General features: G+C 29.5%; 1 protein-coding gene and 2 long non-coding RNA genes across 7 annotated transcripts; 1 reads left to right on the top strand and 2 right to left on the bottom strand.

Annotated features, from left to right (window-relative positions):
• Positions 1-5,468: 5,468 nt before the first annotated feature.
• Positions 5,469-6,429, bottom strand: LOC136088719 (uncharacterized). The gene is made up of 2 exons (XR_010642435.1): positions 5,903-6,429; positions 5,469-5,818 (listed from the first exon to the last, which is right to left on the bottom strand). It is a non-coding gene; the product is annotated as an uncharacterized LOC136088719 (long non-coding RNA).
• A 196-nt stretch (positions 6,430-6,625) lies between these two features.
• On the top strand, positions 6,626-10,189 carry LOC136088718 (uncharacterized). 5 transcript variants are annotated; one of them, XR_010642431.1, is made up of 6 exons: positions 6,633-6,847; positions 7,559-7,831; positions 7,972-8,631; positions 9,287-9,443; positions 9,749-9,811; positions 9,897-10,189. It is a non-coding gene; the product is annotated as an uncharacterized LOC136088718 (long non-coding RNA). The 5 variants fall into 5 exon arrangements; XR_010642432.1 differs by having other exon boundaries at positions 6,685-6,847; positions 8,533-8,631; XR_010642433.1 differs by having other exon boundaries at positions 6,691-6,847; positions 7,559-7,616; positions 8,533-8,631.
• A 4,740-nt stretch (positions 10,190-14,929) lies between these two features.
• LOC136088105 (uncharacterized) lies at positions 14,930-15,628 on the bottom strand. The gene has a single exon (XM_065811767.1). It carries the CDS (start codon positions 15,626-15,628, stop codon positions 14,930-14,932), a length of 699 nt encoding a protein of 232 aa, XP_065667839.1.
• Between the last annotated feature and the right edge of the window lie 8,605 nt (positions 15,629-24,233).

Here is a 24,233-nt window from a genome sequence, read left to right on the forward strand (position 1 = left end):
CAAAAGCACATGTAGTTTTGGGTGTGCAGTATGCTGTAGACAAAGTATTCAGAAATGCGGAACAAAAAATTGGTGTTCATAAGTTGCTGCATCTTTCGGCAGGCGAAAAAGCGTTCAGTTCTCCCAGCATCAGCATTCACACTCTTGGGTAAATTGCTTTTTTTAAGCTTTTGTCGACAAGTCATGCGGCTAATTCTGTCTTTTTCTACAACGAGCACAAACAATGGCTGAAAGCTAAGAATGAGCTCGGTGGATTCTGTGGATTTATTTTGAACCGCAAATATTACCAAACAGTTTATAAAACTGAGAGAGTTAATAATGCAGTTTTTCAGCAATGTGGTTTAAATAAATTCTAATAAGTTAGTGCTGACATTATCTACGTACATTTAAAATGATTGGTTTCAGTTGTGTGCCGAAATCGATGCTGACCTCGGCAACATCTTGATGCTTCCGATAATGGATCTTCTGGGGGTGGATGACCATAAAATCTCCTCGGATGATGAACAATCTTGGGATGGTGTGCAAACATTTTTTGAAACCAAAATTCCTGAACTCAGAAACCTGAAAGCCGAGGAAAGTTAATCAACCGCTGGTAAAGACCTTCTTATTGGTGCTATTCTGAAAGAAGTATTAGAAACGCTCAGTAGACATTATCTAAAATGGGCTTCTTCAAAAATCCGAATATCGCTTGCGAAAAAATGAAACTGACACCTCTCACCAGCCTAGGGTGTGAATCAGAATTCGCAAAATTTGATAACCGAGTCAAAATATGTGGTGGCTCCACAATCATCACTACGTTATCCAGAAAAAATGTGATAATGACAAATGATCTACTCAGAGATTCATCTATTACCGAGCTCGTATGCGGGGACAAGAGAAAGAAATAGAAATGGGAGAAAACGTCTAATGAGGTGAGGCAGGCCAGAAAACTAGAAAAGGACTTTATAGCCACCTCTCAGGTCGCCAAAGACTATCTATTGTGAAAAAAGAAGAACTAAAAAAGCAGAAAAATTCAAAAACTTTTAAAGTACTGGAAGATTATAAAAAGCACTGAGGAACTGTGACTCAGTCTGATATTAAAATACTAGACTCATTATCTGAAAGTTAGCTCCTCAGCGAAATATGTTATTTGTGTCCCACTGAAGCTCCTGATGTCAGACAGAGAAGACGTGTGAAATTGGATCACGGACAAATCAAAATGCAGAAATTCACTTTTGACGAATTGAGAACTTCTATAAAAAATGTTATCAAGCTTGTGAATGATTTTGTCGATAACATTGATTGATTAATAAAAAAATTTTTAACTGTTAAATACTCAATAATATATTCCGTTTGTAATGAATATATAAGAACAAATTGTGGCTTATTCATTTCGCCTCTAAATAACTGCGACTTGAGATACAGATCAATCTCTTAACTTTTGGAATGTCTTAGAATTGTAAATTGTTGCATTTTATCCGCATATAAAATAAACCATTGTTAATACGTCAATTTTCCATTAAAATTCGAATTCCTTGACCCGGAAAACCATAGAGAGGACTCATCACAAGGTCTAATTTAGATCAAGATGTAGGAACCTAAGAAAAAATTGTCATTATAGCGGCCATTTCAAAAAGTTGCCGCGATCCGATATTAAACAATGTACTTCTGCCAGTCCTGCCATTTTTTCTTTTAATTAAGATCTCTGGAATCGCATTAATAATGACTTGGTTTCACATCTTATGTTAAATCAATGTACTCTGTATACCTTTTCATGTTTCTTTTATAATACTAAGAGCACATTAACTCACAAATTTTTTAGTACTGAAAACGCGCTGGATCAGCTCACTTTGAACAGTTACCGAATCATAACAAAAATATTTTGACATTTGTCAGCCGTAGTGACACTAGAGGCTGAGTTGACTATGAGTTTGCGAATCTGCTTGAAATTGAAGGCTTACTGGAAGAAGGCGCTACTCCGAGTGGTTACTACAATCAATTTTCTTGCTAGCAAGTGCTTTATAACGTTATGTTACTAGGTTGTTGAAAAAATATCATTGAAAGAAATTCCTTTGAACTAATAGTGGTCTGTCGTTCTGTGGCGGAAAATAGCAGATTGAGCTTAAACTCCTATACAAATATATTCTTGGCAGAACACCTTAAGATCCGTGGCAACAAGAGAGAGGATATTACTTAATATTCATCAGTCAATATTTGCAAAAACTTGATCAAGATTCTTGGTAATGAAGTTGTGAAGACAATTGGTAAGTTTTACTTTTTCTTAAAGAACTATACCGTATGAGACAAGCTTTTACTTTCAAACGTTGGCAATAAGAGACAAAATTTTATCTCCAAACGTTTTATTTAAAAGAAAAGCAAACAATAAATAATAGAAATTAAAATGATTTAAAATTATTTATTATAATATTTTGACGCATCAAATAAATTTTGCTTTTATTATTTAAATAATCTAATTCTTAACATTTTTTAATATTACTATCAGTGATCAAATATGTGATTGGTTTGCATACTTTATCAAAGATTCAGCAAAATAAGAAAAAAGAAAACTTGACTAACGAATTGGAAATGTGTTCAAATTGCGAGTTTCTAGACAAGGACTTCTAATGCAGTTGTGACAAGTAGACTAGACGTGACGTGACTTATTATGACAAATTGTTTTTTTTATAATTTAATTATAGCAGGCATATTTTTACAACTCCTCTTTAAGGGATGTTATTGGTGTGGTTCATTGTGATTATAATGTTTATATCGCTCAAAATCACACTAGAAAAGAAGAACTGCCACGCTTTATTCTTACAGGAAAGTTTCACGTGGGCTGCGTGTGTGAATTCCATATATAAACAAGTCTAATGACTCATTTCTATATGTATATTTATTTATATACGAGTGCATTCGCATAGTCACTTTTTAGTTAAAGAATATAAAGAACAAAATATTATAATTTTTGCATTTTTTTTAAACTTTATTCACAAATATATATATACGTACAAAAAACCTTCTCAAAGTCGATTTTTTTGTACTGTACACCACCAGAATCTGATAAATTATGCAATAAATTGATGATGGCCTCTTTAACCTCTTTATCTAAAACTTCTTCAATGCCTTTGAACTGTACCTTAAAAAAGTTCATATGAAATCCAAGTATTTTTTGAAAAACAATACTGAAAGTGAAAACAAAATCAAAACTTTCAGAAAAACAATCAGAAACAAACAATATTAAAGAAAAGTTAATTTCTAATTTTAATCGCTAATAATGGCGAGCTGATAACTTTACCACATTTTAAAAGTGGCTAATCATTGTTTAGCCACTTTTGGCGGTTAGAAGTTAAAGTTGTCTATGAGCAGATCGTTTTAAATTGTATCTAGATTTAAAACTATTAGAAAAAAAAAATTTTCATTGGTCAACGGAAAAATTAGGTATTGAACATATTTTTGATTTTACGAATATTAAAACCACACCAAAAAATTATAAAATAAATGTTATTATTATATTATTAATTTATAAGAAAGGTAATTTTTTCGTTTGCTGGAAACCTGCTAAAAAATGATCAAGAAAATTATTTTTTGGATTTGTTTGATATTGTCTGCCAAGCTGCACAACCTGTATTTAAGGGTATATTAAATACATAATAAATAAAATAACGCTGACTGTTAACGTTTTTTTAATCTAAATTATTTTGCAATGGTTTTTTTTTCATTAACTTGTTTCACACTTATGCTTAACTTACCCTGCTGTAGGGGATATGTTAAGCATACAAGCGCTTTACGTACCCAGAAATGGTGGTTTTTGGGTATGTCACGTTTTTAATATATACCCCATTTAGTTTGCGTATTTTATTGACGAAAAACTTACAAAGTACTAAATTGTCTCAAAAAATGATTGAATATACATAAGTAAATTATCAACACTCAAGTGATCCCAGATTGATTTATAACCGTCTAGGCAAAGAATAATATAAACATTTTTATTTTTGTTTTTTAAACCTGAAATTTAAAAAAAAATGCCCGTGATTTTTACTTGTGCAACAACCTTTTATAGCGCTTTGCGTAATCATCTAATTCCCTCTCTTTCATCCATTACATGTTTTTTCATGCGAATGCGTTGTTTTTATATAATTTACTTGCAGAACTTGCATATTTAATAAGTAGTGTTAATGTTACTGTAACCCACGGTACAAGGAGTAAAGTTATTAATATTTAAAATATAATATTGCTACTCAGAGTTTTATGTGGTAAAGAATAAGGCAAGTAGTAAAAAATCAACTTTGCAATAAATTTTTTAGCAGAAGTTACGGTTTAATTTGTATTTTAGATGATTTTCACACGGATCCCAGCTGGCATTTGGTTAGAAAAAGACATCTTTTAAATGTCTTTTGAATGTTCAATATTTTTTTTTTTAAACAAATGCCGTTTTTTTTCAAAATGTTGGCTGAGTTATTTAGTTGCTCATGCTAATGCCATTAATAAAGTCATTAATTATAAATTTTTAGTCGTTTATAAAAAGTTTCCTATAATATTTTGCAGGTGCAAAATCTTGTAATGAAATAATTCTGCACCTAGTTAAAAAAGTTCAACTTTTGCACTTAGGGTGTTCTTGATTAGAAGGGCAGTATATGTGACTGAGCGAATGATTTCTTAGTTAACTAAAGGATTTTTTATAAAATAATAAATTAAGTAAAATTTTATATAAAACTTGTTAAGATTAAATCGAAGTGACTTCACAAAAGCAAATTATACCGTATCCAAAAATTAACTGTAATTATGAAGTTAATCCGGTTTTGGATAATTGCAAACTTCTCATAAAAGAAAATTGGATACCATTTGGAAATATTTGAGTAGGGGGTACAGAGTTGGTTTGACAAAGTTCTAACTAAAATTTTTTATATTCGGAGAACTTGAAAAAGTCTAATTTAGGGGTCGTTCCATATAGTCGCGGTCGTGACATTTCTACCTCAAAAGGTGAAAATATAAGCAAGGAACTTAATAAACCTTTTTTTTTTTTGATAATGTGTACATTTGGTCACGTCTACTATCTGAAAAATTTACAGTAAACTTTTCGCTATAGTTGCATCGCTATGTCAAAATAAGGTCAGCCGCGGTCGTGACAGCTACAAAAACAGAGACAGAAAACTTTCAACAAATTATAAACTTAATTTTTTTAATTATTTTTTATAGGATGTTATATTAACTGTAGCACAATTTTTTTTTATTTTTTTTTTCTTCATGCTTTACATAAAATAGTAGCTAGGAAAAAGTCGCGGACGTGACAAAATATTGTACCATCAGATAACATTTTAGGTATTTTTAAGGTATATTTTAGCATTGCCAAAGTTATTAAAGATATTTGAACAATTTAAACAACATTTATAGCTATCCTTAGAAAAATAATAGAAACATCAACTAGTTTATTTATAGGTTAAATGTAACAAACTACTTTATTAAATTGCAATATTAAAGACATATTTAAATGAACTAAACAAATCAATAGATCTATACTAAATCTATACTAAACAATGATTTTTTCTTTTCTGTAATATTCGCCTGATAGTGGGGATATTTTTTTCATGCAAAAAATTTCATTCTAAACTTTCCAGTAATGGTCGTATATCCTTGACCTTTTCTGCTAGCAGTAAAGCATCGGTTAGCTGACTATAATGTTGATCGATTTCATCTTCTGTCAAATATATTAAATTTACCGTCGAATCTTTGCATATAGCTTGACAATATTTCAGGAACTTTACTATGAGTTTTTAAATTGAGAAGATGGACCATCACTCCACAACGTTACTTTGTGTATAATTGAATTGGTTGCGGAAGCCTTTAAAAAATATATTACAAATGTTATGCATCCCTCAAAGATAAAAATAAAAGATATAGAAATTGAACTGTTTAAGAAAAATACCTATTATGTTAATTCAAGGAAAACATTGACGCATGTTTTGCTGTGATTATTTTTATCTGTTAAATAAGCAACTATATTTTTCAAATCTTTACCATAAACAGCAACAGTGAAGATTGTTATTTGAGATTGACTCCAATAAGCACTTTGAACTTGTTCTTGATGAGTGCAGCAATATTTTTAGCTAAAATCAAAGTGTATTGATAGTTCACCATCCATAATATTTTCTATTTGATCGCGATAAACAGACGCTTAGTGACATTTAACTAAAAGATGATTCCAAAATTGAGGAAGCATTTTCAAAAACTCTGTATATGTTGCATACAAAGACTGTTTGATCAATTCCTGCTGTAACTGACTTCAATACATTCTTTATTTTGCTCTTTGGATGTTGGTAGCATTCGGTTGTTAGGACAGTTGGCACAAAAACTACATAACAGTAAGAGGTAATCTGAAGTGAGAGGGCTGCAAAGAATCCATTTATTTATTACCCAATTTGTGTTATAACCCAGTAGGCACGCAACGTTTTATTCACGTTTCAATCACGTGTATTTTAGGTGACTTCGTCCAGGTTACTATTTTACGTGAAAGTCACGTGAAAGTTACGTGCCAAAATATCTCGTCTTTCGGAACTTTTTTTATTTTAAAAAAAAACTGGCATAAGAAATGTGAAATAATATTTTTTATTATATTAATTATTTTTTTATAGTATAGTTTTTGTATTCATTATATTAGTTATAATTATTTACTTCTATGATAATATAATTAATTTTTATTGTAGTATTATCATAATTAAAAAAAAAAAATTGGTCTATATAATATCTTTTAACGCGATGCATTTAAGTTGTAATATCTAATATCTAAATTATATCAAATTAAGTTAAATAAATTAGTACCCTATTTGCCGTCCCTATTTGCCACACAAATAAGATTAAACTCAAATACAAGGTATGCTTTTTTTCTACTTTATGATATAATATTTTAGACTGGCGAATTTGTCCATTTTCCTTACTTAATTTAGTACGAAATAAGTTATGTTATAACGAATTTAATATCAAATTTAATTTGATATTAAGTAAGCTACATAGAGAAATTATAAGTTCTAGCAGAACTTATTCTTGATTCTTGAGCAATAATAATGTCTCTAGAACTTCTGCATTATTACTCAAGAGTCTTTTAGATAAAAACCCAAAATAGATTTTCTTTATTTGGTTTTTATCAACAAGGTTAAAGAATTTATCCAAGATAATATCAATAAATAAATGTGTTATGTTATTTATTATTGATATATGTATATTATTATTAAATACTTTATCCTTTTATAATATATGACATCTTGATCTCGTGCTTTACTTGTTAAAAAGGGTTAATATTTATTTCTTTTTTTTATATTATTTGAATATTATATGATTATATATATTCGAGTTATATGAAATTATTATTATATATATTATATGACTTTTATTGTTATTATGTACAATATAAAACAGGTTATTAACGCGGATTTGTTCGATGTTTTCCCCACAAAAAGATAATTATGATGCTATTGTATTTGAAACTGCATTTTACTTATCTTTCAATGTTGACGACCTTCCAATATGTAAAGCAAGTTTCTCTCAAGTATAGCATTGCTTTTTTAAAAATTGTTTAATGATTTAGATCAAAGAAATAGCAACACCAGAAAATCTTGTTGCCAAAACAGTTGGTGACTCACCATGTAAGATTTGTCTTAAAAATTTGTGATTTAAGATGATTATTTAATATTAATATTATTATTTAAGTTTTTATTTGTTTCTTTTGAGCTAAATTTGGTGTTGTGAGCTATTATTAAAGAAAATATTGACTTATTCATTAGATAAAGTTTGATGCCTGCTCGTACCCCATTTCCTTCTTCATGTTTCAATCATGTATATTTTAGGTGACCTTGTCCAGGTGACAATTTTACTTGATTAAAACGTGAATGTTACGTTGCCAAAATATTGTGTATTTTGGAACTTTTTTTATTCATAATAAAAACCTGTGATTAGAAACTTGGAAAGATATTCTTTATTTACTATTTTTTTATAATTTAGTTTCAGGGATTATCTTATTCGGGATATTCCCGGAATACCAGATATTTTTCTGAAATTTATCTTTTTCCAAATATCCGAAAAGTTTTCTATACATACAACTTATATTACAAGTTCCATACATACAACTTATATTACAACATATAACAAGTATATATTATTCATCTATTTGTTTTTATGTTGTTTTAGTCATCATTCATACAAAAATTAAGAAAATTTTTTAAAAAATTGAGAAACAACTTGGCTGAATGCAAAATTAAGGGGAAAATGAGGGGGGAAATATTCTGAATTTTTTCAGGATATTTTCCGTAAATTTTTTCCGGATATTTTAAATATAATGATTACATGAAATATGTAGTTTATATATTCATTATTGTAATTACTTTTTATTTTACTTTTACAATAATGTAATTATTTTGCATTGTAATTTTATAATAATTAGTTTAAAAAGTAGGGCGTAAGATATCTTATAACTTCGCAATGCATTTTTGACAAAAATAAAATGTCACATATATAATATTTTATCCAAACATATTATCTTATAACTAAGTTTTATCAATTTAGGTTTAATAAATATATTATAAAGCTTAGTTCAAAATTGTGTAACGTTATGGCAGATAATTATCATATTGCAATACGCAAAAGATCAAACCCTACTACGAGGTATACTTTTTTTTCTACCATATTGTATATTATTTTAGACTGTCAAATTTGTCAATGTAATTAATTTGATAATAAATAAGTTATTATAACTTATTTAATATTAAATTTATTAGGCTACATGACAAATGATAAGTTCTGCATAAAATATTATTGACTAGGAAGACCCAATGGTATTGTTATGTTATTGCCTAGGAATATCATTCTGTAGTAAGACCCAATAACCTTTTAACTTTTAAAGTTTGACTTTAAATTTCACTTTACCCTCTCTTTGTCTACTATTGTGATCGCACTCTGTAGTTAGAATTTGATTTAATTCATATCTTGTTGGAGAATGCAACTTGATTCTGAGTTGAATTTTCAGCACTCTGTATTTATTGGTGACCTAATTTGACAATACTTTATTATACATATTTTTAGTATTATACTTAATATATTATATATAATTAGGGGTAGATGAGGCTCCTTAGCCGTGGTGAATGTTTCCACAGCAAAAGGCGCCTCAAGGTGAAAATCTGACCATGGATAAGGAAAATCATGATATAAAATCCCCACTATAATGCTTTGTGGTTATGTGATAACTATTACATTTATATAAATTGTTTTAACTTTTGTGTGCATTCTAAAATGACATTTAATGCTGTTCAAAACTTTGTAGATTACTCATTTAAAGCAACTTTGTGGGCTGTCACCTTTGCATCTAGTGAGTTAATGTATGAACAAGTTAATGCAGAAACAGATGCAAATATAAGAAGATGGAAAACAAAGAAAACAAATTATCATGTTATCACAGTACACAGATGTTATCACATAAGGTGAGTACAGGTCTTTTTCTAATCACGCCTATCAGTTATTAACTTTATATAGATATAGATATAGATAAATCTATAGATAGATATTAGATATAGATATATATAGATAAAAAAAAATTTTTTAAACTTGTATTTTTTATTATGTACTTCTTTTTTTTTAATCATCTGTCGACTTTTTTGTTACATCTTTTTTTATTAAATACTTATTTACTTTTTTAGCAATCAGAGTATAAAATTAGAAGGCAAATGACTTTTATTTTTTTACACTGTATGTAGTAATGTTTTCTTAAAATTATTTAATGATTTAGATAAAAGAAAACAAATAACACACTAGAAAATCTTGTTGCCAAAAGTAGTTAGCAACTCTCAAAGTAAGATTTGTTTTAAAAGTTTGTGATTTAAGATAATTATTAAATAATCATATTATTATTTAAGATTTTATTCGTTTCTTTTCAGCTAAATCTGATTCATTAGATGAAGTTTGATGCGTGCTCTTATAGAAGAAAATATCGACTGATTCGTTAGATTATGTTTGAAGCGTGCTTTTATGGGAGAATAGATATATAAGTTTGAAGCGTGCTCTTCGTAAGTTGCAGATCTACGACTTCGTACTTATTACTTATTGGATATAAGGAGGATGTTTTAACAAAAGTGCAGCTTTTATTACAAATTAAAAATTTTTATGTCAAGAACTAATATACTGACTAATAAAACCATGTATTTTAATACGTATTAAAGTATTTCCTCGACGATGAGTTTTTTTTCTTTACACGAATCCAAACACTTATAATTGTAATTATAAAGCATAGTTATTGCTTAAATATTACGTGCCAAAATTAACATAAAAAGCACGTCTTTTAGACAGTTTAAGGGGACCAAAAAGTCACCTAAATATCACGTGCCAAAAGTAACGTGAAAAACACGTCCATAAATCACGTGAATTGGTCATTTCATGAGGACCAAAAAGTCACCTAAATATCACGTGCCAAAAGTAACGTGAAAAACACGTCCATAAATCACGTGAATTGGTCATTTCATGGGGACCAAAAAGTCACCTAATTGTCACGTGCCAAAATAACGTGAAATTCACGTTTTTGTCACGTCGCTGTGCCTACTGGGAAGGTTCAAAATTAAGGTTTGAGGATAAAGCGTTGCATTTATTAATAAAATTTTCATGAATTGGGCAACAGCAGGTTTCAAGAGATGTCTCTGAATATGTGAGTATTTGAGCTGGACGAAGTGCACAAAATTTGGAAAATTTTACCTTTCGTTTTTGAAATTTTTCATCATTAATTTTTATGAAGTCTTTCATTCCTGGAGTCTATCGAGATATTTCTTCGCGGTTGTAAAACTCTAGTACATGATTAAATACATTAGAAGATAAACCGATGCGCTTTTTCATCTTTGATATATCTGGAAAAGAGATGTTCATTTCTATTGCTCACTGTTTAATGACATAATCTGCTTTTCGTAGCGACTTTGGTAAACGCCAATTTAACGCGGTTTACAGAACGCGCTTTTGACGAACTTGAATAATAGATGGGTTCTTCCATTTGACTAGAAGAAGAACAAGGAATGTCAATGATACCTTGAGATTTTTGAAGATCTCTGCGTTTACGCTGTCATAATTTAACAAGCTCCTTATTTTTCAATTCTTGCTCTGGCGTTGGTTGTTGGCAACGAATATTATTTCGTTCTTTTTCTATTTCTTTTAATTCAGTTTTCCTTCTTTCTCTGTAATCTTTACAAACTTGTTTGTGCGATTTTATGTAGAATATGTCTCCATGTTAAGAAATCTATGTTTTTTAAATCATAAAATATTAAAAATGGCTACCAAATTTAAACATCTCCTACACATGAATAAAAATAAATGACGAGGTGAAGATATTTTTTTTTAGATGCACTAATGCGTCTGTTAATTTAATTTTAAAAAAATCTATTTTTAATATTCAGTTTAAATATTTTTGAATTATGGCAATCTTTTATGGAATGACCCATTGTTTTTTTATTTGTTAATGTATTCTTATTTTGGTTGATGTATAAAAATAAAATAAATAAAAAATAATAATATAATCATTTTTATCTAAACATTAAAAAAAAAAAAAAATACTTATTTGCTATTCGCCTAATATAAAAAAAATCAGTTAAAACCAACGCAACGAGTTCAGAACAGACCATGTAAAAGTAGGGGTTTTGTTTATTTTGTTTTTCAAATTTGCCTAAAACATATTTAAGCTGTTTTTGTTTCCACTGTTTTTTAGTGCTAGCTAGTATTTGTTTTTAATTGATTAAAAACTTTGAAGAACTTGTTTTTTTAATTGCATTTTGAATTAGTTAAGCGTTTAATAATTTGTGGTGGATTAAAAGATGTTTGGATGTTTTCAAGATAGTCCTCGTGATCTTTAAAAGGTAAATGAGTGATTTCAGTTAAACTCAAAGTTTATTTAAAAGGTCAATGAATAAATAGTTTATATATTTTTTTAATACCTATTAAAAATCCTTCATACCTTTTTGGTCATGGTTTTTTTAGTTTGGTCTGTTACTTGGCCATTAGAATTTTGTATTACTAACAAACTGCCATTACAGTATCGCCCTATGATGGCATTTGTAACTATCATGTATAGTGCGATCTCAGCGCCGATCTCAGCTGCAAGCATAAAAATAGCAGTACCTGGAATTTTTTGAATACTGTTGAGCAATTACTTTTCCCTAATTACTAAAAGTATTTTATTATATTTATTTTGGCACTTAAATCTAATAGATTAATAAAAATCACATCAATTGTAGTTTTACATTTTATTTCAGAAACAAAATATTAATATTAAAAAAAGGTTGCACGCGTTGAAATAGCAGTGGTATCTGAAAATGGATAGAAATAATATCTTTTCTAAAGTTAAACATTAAAAAAGGTAACTGTTTTACATAAATAAGTTAAAAATTAGTATAATATAATAATATTTACCCTTTGTATTTTGTTGCAAAACCTTTTTTTGGATAACGGCTTGGCAAAGCCGATGCATTAAGTCAACAAGGCGTTGGCATTTTTCTGCGAGTATTGCGCACCATGCTTGTTAAATTGCTATCCAGAACTGCTGAGCATTAGTTCGATTAGCTTTTTTAATGTCTCTCAAAAAGTTTTTAATGAGGCTTATGTTGGTTGACTAAGCAGACCACACCATAATCTCAACCCCATTGACTTAAAACCACTCCTTTGGCTTGCGACTAGTGTGTTTCGGGCCGTTGTCATGTTAGAAGACCCATTTTATCAGCATATCTTTAACAGCATAGGGCAGTGTGACTATATTGAGGATGTCAACATATATATGTCGGTCCATGATACCATTAATTTTTTAAATTAAATTAACACCTAGAGACATATTTACGGGGGGCCAGAGGGGGTTTGGCCCCAGGCGCCAAGTTTTGATTGGGTGACAGCCGTCAAAATGGTAGAATTTTAGAAAGTCGTTAAATAGTAATTTTATATTATTTTCATGTCCAAATCATAGATCGGCTAATAACCTACTATATGTACAAGTTTTTTGACGCAAAATTTCCAACTTCTTGCTTTTCTGCCTACAACTATACGTGCGCATTTTTTTTTTAAACGAGAATATTACCATCGGAAATTCATCTTAATAAAATTTATAAATGTGTATGGTTGGCAGAAGAAAGTATCATTTAAAAGGCGATCAAAGAACCCTTGTAAATTATAAATAACTATGCGCGGGTGTATGCTATTAAATATACACAAAAAAAAAACTGATGAACATAACATCATAGATATAGCTAATGATTTTTGTAGCCGAAGTGAAGGTAGAAAAACTGTATTAGGATAATTTTGAAAAAAATCTTGAAACTGCTGTAATGTTTTATAAAATTCTTATACTATATAAAACTTGAAGTTTGTAAAAATAGCAAAAATTTGTTTTCCGTTTCTAATCTATATATTAATTTCCGAATCACGGACGCATTTGTAAATATTTTAAGACCGAATTTTACTTCATATTATTAAAATATTTTCAAGTAATAAATTACCTCAAAAACCTACAAGGTATCGTATTTACAAAAGTTAATATATTACATACAATATAGGCATTACTACAGAAATCCAAAGAGTTTCATTGTTAAGAGACATGTTGTTTGCGCCCTTACTCTTTCTATACCCCCCTCCCCTGTATTCAAGCTCACAGCTGATGCTATTTCGCGTTGTTAGAATTGTTTTGTTCTATCTCCAAATTTTTGAGATAAAACGGTTTAAAAAATAAAAACTTTTTAAAATATTTTATTATTTTTTGTGGTACATGACACTATCAATAACTAAATTTTTTAAAAAGTGGAGATATAACAAAATATTTCTAAACTCGCGATTTATTGTTATCAAAATATTTTAATTTTATCCACGTACTAGGGTAGGGTGGGGAAAGATGCCCCCCTTAACAAACATTAGCGTATATAACAAATACTTTTACATCTCGTAGTTTTTCCTTTTAATATCAAAGTTTACTTATAAGAGAAGACATTGGTAAGATAAAATAACTTCTTTATTACTGGTGATAAACTTTAAAGTTAAAAAAACTAATAATTGTGCAAGGAGACATCTTGCCCCAGCCGTGGGGCAAGATGCACTTCTTGGATCATCTTGTCTCACGTCCCAAACCTTTAAAACAGTTGTTAAAAATAACTATCAGTTAAAAAAAAAGCCAATAATAGTTCTTTATAAAAACTCTTTACATTTTATTAAAATAACTGAAATATAAACACTGCAATTATTCTATGCAATTGTCTAGAAGATAAATAACTTTTTTAATTTATATGTTTAATTTGTATGTCTTTTTTTATATTAAATGTTCAAATAACATATACATGATTATAATTCACAGTAGTAGCATAATTCTGAGTCATCTGAACCACATGAAAAGTGGTACCAAGATGTATATTTAGTACATCGTGTCCAATCAACAAATGGTGGCACATTGTATGGACAAGAGCATATGGTGCATAGAGTTGTATCAGTGATAAAACTTTCAGAGGCAGACACCATATCTTTCTTCCTTTTCATTTGTTTCTTTATTCCATTAGGTCTTTCTACCTTCTGCTTTTCAGGTTTCTTCAGCTTTTTGTCTTCAAATTTATTGATTTCATTTTTGCTTGTTCACCTTATTCTTTTTCTTTACGCAATATGACTGCTTGTTGCTTTTCTTATACATTGTTTTCATGCTCTTCTAGTTGCTTCTTGAAAGGTGAAGAAGTAAGGATTTTCAGCTGACTCTGTCTTTCTCTTTCGTTGTCTTGATATAGAATTTTTGGACGCGAAGAAATCTTTTCCAAAATTTTTAGAGGAGACTTAAGGCCAAGATACTCATCAACAATTGGCAAAACTGCATCATCAACAGCCTTCAATTTTGCAGCAGTAGTTGTTGTGCTCATGACATTTGGCAACAGTATAGGTGCAACAAGAGGCAAAATAGGCAATTCACTAGATTGCTTTGTCAATGTTTGCATAAAAAAAATGAAATTTTACGCCCCTGATGTGATAACATCCAGTTGCTTGCTGCTGTATTGTAGCCAACTTTCAATGGTTTAAAAAATGTACGATCTAAAGGTTGCATATTGTGTGTACAATGAGGTGGAAGAGTTTTGAAATGGATCCCATTGTCACGACAAAAGTTAATGGCCTCAAGTGTTTTGTGACTGTAATGACCATCAAGTACAATTAATTGCTCATTAGTTTTAGATGCATGAGTCACAGCAACAAAATGTGCTAACCATTCAATGAATAAAGATGAATCAGTCCATCCACTGGAGCTAACTCTAATAATTGAGCCTGAAGGTGCACCAACAGTCAGCTTATTAGTCATTCGCTTACGGGGAAATATAAATAATGGTGGGACATAAGCGCCACTTGCACTCATTGCACACACAACTGTCACAGAAGCACCTCTTTCTTCACTAGTAATTTTTGAAACTTGTTGTTTGTCTTTCGTTGCAAATATTTTTCCTGGCTTATGGACATTTGTGATTCCAGTTTCATCCATATTCCAGAGCTGTTTAACTGAAAACTTATGTTCCTCAAATAATGACTTGTATACTGAAAAAAACTGATTTACTTTTGGTTTATTGAAGCCGATGGCTCTGCTTATACTGGTGGCTTGTGAAGTTCGAATAGAAATTTGTGGATTGCGACACATGAATCCTCACAGCCAATTCACTCCTGCCATTTTTGACTCTTTAATAAAAGGATTATCAATTCCTATTTGTTTAGTAAAATCATATTCTAGGCGATCTATTGTTGTCAAGCCAAATAATGCTCTTTCCATAATCTGAACTTGTGTAACTATCTTTAATTCAAATTCTTTACTAAAAACAGAAAATTTTCCACCCAGAGACAAACTACCAGCTACTTTTACTTTTCCATTTTGATGACGCTGTAATGTTTTTTGTTAATACTAAACTCTGATGCAACATTCTTTAGATTGCAGCCCATCTTCATTACATCTAATGCTGACTTTATTCTATCATTTGTAACACCTCTCTATGTTTTTCGCACATAATTTCTCACCATTATTGAAATATTTAAATATGCATTTAAAGAAATATTAAAACCTTAAAATTTTAATTATATGAACATACAGAACACATACACAGTATTATATAATTATTTAATACATTATTACTTTATACACCACATAACATCCATAAATTAACTCTCTTCGAGTTAAATGAGAACTTACTAAAGTTGCATGTACATACAAAATTACTCAAGATTATTAGTAATAACACGATGTTACAATTGTTAATATGATGTTGCAAACTAAACACAGCTCCTTTTAGTAAAAATTGTATTACACGCATGTAATAATACATGAAGTTGTATTAATACAACTTTATTCAGCTGAATGCAATGCATACTTGTAAAAGTTGTACAAATATGTAGGCACTTCAACATTTTTTTCAAGTTTATAGAAAAACTTTAAAATTACAATAATTAGATAGAGTTTCAAATTCTCTTTAAAATGGTACCAAACATGTTAATTTATGATAAATAGAAAAAAAGTTATGGAATTTAAAACCATTGAAAATGATGACAAAAATATATATGAAAATTCTGGTATTTTCTGTGATCAAATTTTTTAAAAATTTAATAACTTTATAAAATTAGGAACAATAACAATATATTTAACATAAAATGCAAGTATTCAAGGAGTCATCCATAAAATATCGCTTAGCGAGGTGAAATAAGGGGGCGGGGAGGGATCATCGATGGGGGGGAGGGTAATAAAAAAAATTTTAATTTAATTTTTTTTTTAAATAAACTCATAATTTTTATGTTAACTCAATGTGGGAGTAAAATAAGTAACAAGGGGGGTGGATATGCACCCCCCCCTCTATCCTAGCAAAGGGGAGGAAGGTAGGCAAAGGGAGTATTGAAAAAAAATTTACAGGAAAAAGGTGTTTTTTGAAATAAATAAATACCTAATAAAATAGTAGCTCGTATAAAATAAATATTTTATGTTAAATTCAAAATAACAGGTCAACAAAAAATCTCCTAAAAAATGTCTGTCAAGATAATATTCAAATTTAATTAAAAATCCTCAGCATCTTCCTCTAGTTCATTTGTTTTCCAATAAGCTACCAGAAAAACACTTAATTTTTCTGAAGTATTCTTTGGACAAGACACTTATAGTATTTTACCTCTAAACAAAACATCGGTATTAGACACATTCCAGACATGCTCACACATCTCCACACCTTTGAGTGACTTTAGATTTTCTTTAAAAAATTTGTGTAACATCTCTTATTGATGTCTAGTAACCGAAACAAAAAGTTTATCATCTGCCGTCAAGCCTTCCATTAAACCCTGTTTTATTTATTATTCCTTGCCTAGTTTATATCTGCCTTTCTTGTCTCTTTTCTGCCCTTTTTCTTTTAACCGTTCAATCAAGACATTTTCATTTCTCAGTTGCCGTTCTTTGCCAGTTTGTCTTGCCTGAACACCACTTTAATGCGAAAGGAGACTAGCTTTTCTCTCTCCTCAAAAGTTTTAGCAAGAAGCCCATCCTAAGAGTGATTAGCCTTAACTTTAGAGATGCTGTCAATAAAAGTTAAGGCTAATCTCTGCATTTGGTGTTCTTTTTACCAAAGAATCTACTTTACCAAGAGTTCTCTCTTCCCATATATTATGAAGGGGTACGCTTGTAGCTTGCAACTTCATTTCATTTAATGGATTGGCCTAAGGACCAGTTAAATAGCGGGATAACTGGCGAGACATGACTGCTAAGGATGACTTAGACAAAAGTTCAATGCATTCATTGAGGTTAGTTAACATGCTACAATTCGTTAAAACATTACTATTATATGATACTCTCACAAAAACAAAAATACTTCTTGCCCCACAGGTCATCTTGCCCCACTCTACCCTAGTATTGAAATGAAGCAGAGATTTTCCCCTGTATTTTAATTTTTAAGTTATCTGTTATGCTTTTCAGAAAAATGGTTTTATAAAATTATTTTATTATCTATACACTACACATGCCAACTGGGTATATATGATTGTACTTAAGTAAAAAATGTTTTAATAAATATAAGACATGAATATAAGAGTTGATAAATAATTCCTGCTCGTGTGTTAAAGCAACTTTTTTTTAACCAGAAATGCAAAATGATTAAAAAAAAAGGATAGTTTTCGTCGTTTATACAAAACTAGCAGTAACCAACCCGCAATATGGGTTTGTATTAGCTATATAACAATTTAACTTGATATATTATCTGAAAAATATAAAATACAAATTTATCTATATATAGGGCTGCCATTGTTCCGGTTTTTCCGCTGAAGAATGCTATGAAAGTTTTAATTAGTTTAACGTTGTGCTCTCATCCGCAAAAATTGGGACAACGGCAGCCTTATCTATATAATATAATCTTTTTGGTTTTGCTCGCTTTTATTGGTCTTGACATTAAGTAAAGACCACGTAACCTAAGATATTATGTTCTTTTTAATAACAGCAAGCACCAGAGAAGGAAAGCCAAGTACAACTTACCAATACCTAAAAAAAAAAAAAGATTATCTTAAACAACAAAAGCATTATTTTACATATTTATTATTGTATTTTAGAATAAGCAAGCTTATTAATAAAGGGGAGCATTATTTTATATATTACTGTGTTCGTGAATTAGTGACTCGTAAAACTAACCATGAGCGAGACTAGGTTTTTTCAAACCAAGACGAGACCAAGACGAGAAGTTAGTACTTCTCGTGAGACCGAGAACGAGACGAGACGAGAAATTTAACAATTTTTGAAAACAAATTTATTAAAATCCAAGTAAAAAAAAAAATGTAAACATGGTTTTGACAAATAGACACAAATGACATTTGTCAAATGTAAACAACTTTTTCAAATATTAATTCAGAATTTTTTTGCCAAACTTTTCTAACAAGACAATGTTTTCTCTGATTAAGATAATTTGTTCTACTTTTTCTGGATGTAAGTTGTGTCTGGATGATCGGACGACATTTCCACCTGAGCTAAAAACTCTCTCTGATTTAGTTGAACTTGATGGAATAGCTAAAATTTGTCTAGCTAATGAAGAGAGTTTTGGCAATGTATTTGAATGCAATTTCCACCAATCAAGAATCGGAAAGTCATTTTTGGCATCAGGGAGATATTTATACTGGCACATTTCGCTCAAAATAGGATTCAGTTCAGATGTTGGCTCTTGTGTTTCAAGTCTGACGTTTAACTAGCGCTTCAGTTTTGAATTAGGGGGCAAATCTGCTGAAAGGACACTGGCAACAGGTTGACACTCAACATTATCCTTAACCTGTGAGGCTAACCATTCTTTTGTTGTTTGAAATTTTTTGAAGAGCTTCAAGTGAAGTCCCTTTAAAGCAGGATTTAAGTAGTTTGCTGCAGCACTTAATAAGTTTCCAGTGTGACAAAGAGGAAATCTTTTCTCAATGCAGCTTTTCTAGTTTTTTTCTGTAGCTTCTTTAAGTGGTGCCAAAATTTCTACTGCTCCCTCGATTGATTTTCACTGTGATGAACTGATGGTCTTTGAAGAAAAAATATCTTCATTTGCACATAAGCTGATAATTGCACTCTTTAGATGTAGGACAGAAGCCATGCAATCCAGTTCACTATTCCATCTTGTGTCAACAGATTGGCGTAACTGTCTAAAATTGATTCCTTGAGCGTATGATTCTGATTGAAGCAACTCAGCTGCAACTGTTGACTGGTGAGTTAAAGAAGCCAAATTTTTACATGTTTGCAACGCATCATCCATTCCAGCAGTCATTCCAAATGGGTCTCGAACTGCACATTGCAAAATATAATTGCTGCACAAGTATTGGTCAAGGCGCTTTGACAATTTGACTGCAAGTTTCATGTTTCTTGCCTGGTCGTTCACGCAGTACATTGGCAAATCAGCAGGCAAATTTAGTTCTTCTAAGAAAGAATCCAGCTTTCCTTCAATTAAGATACCTGTGACACACAGGGAACTGCCTGGACATGAGGTGTCCAGTGATGTAGTCTCCAATTTTCGTCATTAGCATGAAAAGTCCAAGAGATGTAGCTGTCCTGAGCTCTAGAAGTCCAAAGGTCAGAAGTAAATGCAGCACTTTTTAGATTTGGCGTAATCTCCGTTATTATGCTCTTCATTCCAGCTTGAACTTCTCTTGACCGAATTGAAAGCTTTCTTGAATATGTTGTTCTGTGATGAAGGCTCAGTTTAGGGTATGCAATATCAAACAATTTCTTGAAATCTCTTCCTTTGACTGCTGAAAAGGATGCCAGATCAGTGCAAAAGTAATCCAGCATTGCAGAGTCAAACTGTTTTTAAATGGAATTGTCTTTGTCATATTTGGACTTTGTTTCGAGCATTTCGAGCATGGTTCGTTGTTTCTTCTTAGGAGGAGGAAAAAGAGAGTCGTCAGTTTTTTCAGAATACTCAACGTAATCTTGGCTGTGTTTTTTTTCGAGGTGACGATAAAGACCGCTTGCGTTTCCATCTTTTGTTTTCAAAGACTTTTTGCACGCCTTGCATTCAGCACCGTCACTTGTTTTTTGAAAATATCTCCAGATTTTGTTTTTTCTTGGTGACATTTTTGATCGTTGAAATGAGGCAAGAATATTTCTTTTCAATATGAACAATATGTGTCAAGTTGAATTCCACTGGTAAACTAATGAAATTAAGTCAAAAGTGCACCATTTTATACAAAAAGTTTTTGTATTTAAAATCTAATTAAAAATATTTAAAATCTAACTAAAATTTTTTAATTCTTTAAAGATTTTTAAAAAAAATCTAATTAAAAAATTTAATTAAAAATCTAATTAAAAATTTAATTTGTTTTTGTCAAAAACAAATTAAATTTTTAAAAATATTAATTAATTAATTAAAAAAACAAATTATTAAGCATTATGTAAATTATAATAATTTTTAATTTGGAAAATAATATAATATTTAAGTCTCGTTCTACTTCTCGCAAGAATTTTTTATTTCTCGTTTCTCACGAGAAGTCCCATTTCTCACGAGAAACGAGAACGAGACGAGATCTCGCTCATGGTTACGTAAAACATTTCTTAAACATGGTCATAATCAATTATGGTACCAAAAAACACATAAGAGCTTAGTAATAACAGAGTGTTCCAATAATACTCTCCTTTATCAATAAATTTTCGTTAAACAGAGAGGAGACAGACTGTGTTTCAAAGGCACTGTGTTAAAAAAAAGTTACAATTATTATATTCATAACTAAAGCTATTGTTTTTAATGACAATGGCAGAAAAATATATAAGGGCAAAATAGCTATAGCGGAATTAACCATTAAAAAAAGACTTTTTAATGTTACCTTAATAGTTTAGAATGATTTTTTCATAACTGTGAATAATTATTAACACAGTAAATTTCTTATCATATAAATTTACTAAATTAAAGCCATGTTTCAACAGTAAGGAAACTAATAAAGCAATGGTAACTAAAAAAAAAAAGAATACAATGATGTTTGAACAAAAAAAAAATAATAATAATTTCATTTTAGGATAATTATAATCAGTTATATGAAAGTTTAATAAAATTTGATTCATAAAAAAATATGGTGATTTATATTAGAACTAAAATATATACAACAAATCTGATAATAATCTAATTAATTACAGTCATAAAAACTAAGTTATTATAAAATCTTTAACTTATCAGTCGTGATATCGAAGAATATCTGAAAGTAAGGAGAAACAAGAAGCTGAGTATAATAAAAAGTAGATATACATAAGGTTGAATTTCAATTAAAATATAAATATTAACACTTATCTGGGTCCAAGAAATTATAATTGGTAACTTTAAAAAAAAAAAAAGATATGTAGATTAACAAATTCTAGTATTTATATTTTGATACTGATTATAGTAAGATTTATATTTAGTCTTAGTTCTAAAGTGTCTTAAGTAAAAAATAATTAACAGAAATTAGGACCACCCGGCACTGTGACCACTGGGATAACAATCTTGCTTTACACACTGCTAAGCAACACCGCTTTTAAAATATAAAAATAAAAAAACAGAATATAAACTTATATAAACTTAGAACATATTATATTTTAGAAACTATTAACATTTACTTTATTACACATAAAAACATAATTATTATAATTATTGTTTAACAACATTTGAAAATAAATTTTTTTTTACCACCCACCACTATATCGGGCTGCAGACAAAAAGTAATAAAAAGATTTAGTTTACCAGATCTTTTTTATTACTTTAACTTTTTAACTTTTTATTATAACCATAGCATTTTCATTGTTTTTTTTTAAGACTTCCTAAGTGAATAGAAAACTATAATGCACCCTGGTCAAACATTGTGATTGCTACCAAGGTTGCTTACATCTTCATGTAAAGTATCATATTGCATGCTTCTCAGTTTGCTTTGGTTATTTCTACGAAAGCAAGACACTGCTCTTTAATTTTAACATATGCATTAGCAGCATATTGCTGAAATAGTTTCTTGCCATGATTTAACATGATTTTTAACCAATGTTGCATGTTCAGGGTTGCAAACCAATTATGTCATTTCTTTGAAAAAAGTGAATAAGCCGTAGGATCTAAGTTAGCTGACATACTCAATACAACTTCTAAATGACCTTTTGGGTAAATAACTTCCTAATCATTTACTAATTTTTAAGTTGATAGTATTTCTTTTAAAAACTTATTTAAGCCTAATATCATCCATTTAAATTTCACTATTATCAATAAACATATTAACAGTGGTACTACTGTAGTAACAAATAAATACAAAAGAATTTCAAGAGTTATGATCTTTTCTATAAAATTATTTACTACTATTTTAAGTGAACATAAGAATAAAATAAACAACTTTAATAAACCGCCATTATTAAAAAAAAAGAAAAAAAAATATATATCAAAATATTAATAGTCTAAAGTTGTAAACACATCTACAAAGTGGTAAACATATCTATCAAGAGATAAATAATAATGTTCAAGTAAAAATCAACAAAAACCTGCAATCCTAATAACAAAGATATTACTTAATAATAAAAACAAAAACATAATGTTGAATCTTACTTGTCTTCTTATCTATAAAACAAATTTATTTAACTATTTAAAAGGAAAAAAAAAGAAAAAAATCAAAATACTTTATGTAATGTGAAGTAATACATTAAAAAAATTAATTTAGAATTACTTTAGAATATATGATATATAAGTCTCTACAATTTAACTTATTAGTTTAACCACTGCTTTACCATTAATGTCGAAAATTAGTAAACAAAAATTAAAATAATTTATTATTATTATTATTTAAAATAACAATTTTTAAAATAAAAACTTATTACAATTTAATTTAGTATTTTTCAAAATCCATATTTTTTTGGCGACGTCAATCGGTATATTTTTATCTAAAGAGTTACAACTTCTAACGCACTAAACTTCTACTTAGAGCTTCAAATACTGATAATACTGATACCGGAATACCGGTATTACCGGATTTTTATAAATACCAAAATACCGGTATTAAAAATATATATATAGAGGGCTTGTGATATAGCAGATGGGATCGCCCTCTTTACGTGAAACACAAAAGTAAATGAAATATTTAAATCTTTCAGTCGCGATAAACAACTCTCCCGGTGGGATAAAGATAGCTAGATGAAAACAGACATGTTTAAAACGTGTAAAAAACGTATTTCTACCTATATTACTTTTTAAACGCGTCTTTTATCCATAGGTAGCGACTAGCTAGATATTCGCTGGCTAGTCGCTAGCTCATTTCCCACCGGGCTTGTTCATCTTTTTATGAGAGTATAAAATCACACTCGCTAGAGAGGTTCGGATGGAGAAAATAATAAGTTATTTAATTGAATTTTAATAAAAAGTAGTATTGTTTAAAATATTTAGTTAAAAATAAAACTTGTTTAATTTTAAAGTAAAATTTTGTCTTCCTTCCATTAACACTAATAAGCACTGATTTGAAATATTATCATTACATCACTCGCTTTAAGGTGGTAGACTGCTACAAAAATTATTTTTGTATATGACAATATTTCAATTGATTTTTTTACTTCAAATATTATAATTGCATTTTAAAAAGGTTATTTTTTATTATTTTTTTTCTCCTGTAATTTTTGGGCAAAAACAGATAGTTTTAGGCCTAAAACGTGCTAAAATCTTGGCAAAGATATCTCAAAAAGTATGATGTATTAAGTTCTAATTTTTTGCAGTTTTACTCTTTGTATATAGATAAAAGTTTAAAATAAAAAAGTTTTTTGTTGAAAATTTCTTTATTTT

This window comes from Hydra vulgaris, chromosome 12 (assembly GCF_038396675.1).
Source record: "Hydra vulgaris chromosome 12, alternate assembly HydraT2T_AEP".
Lineage (NCBI taxonomy): Eukaryota > Metazoa > Cnidaria > Hydrozoa > Anthoathecata > Hydridae > Hydra > Hydra vulgaris.

Excerpts from the sequence above, each read along its gene's own strand:
- LOC136088105 (XM_065811767.1), bottom strand. The coding sequence starts at position 15,628 with ATGTGTCGCAATCCACAAATTTCTATTCGAACTTCACAAGCCACCAGT.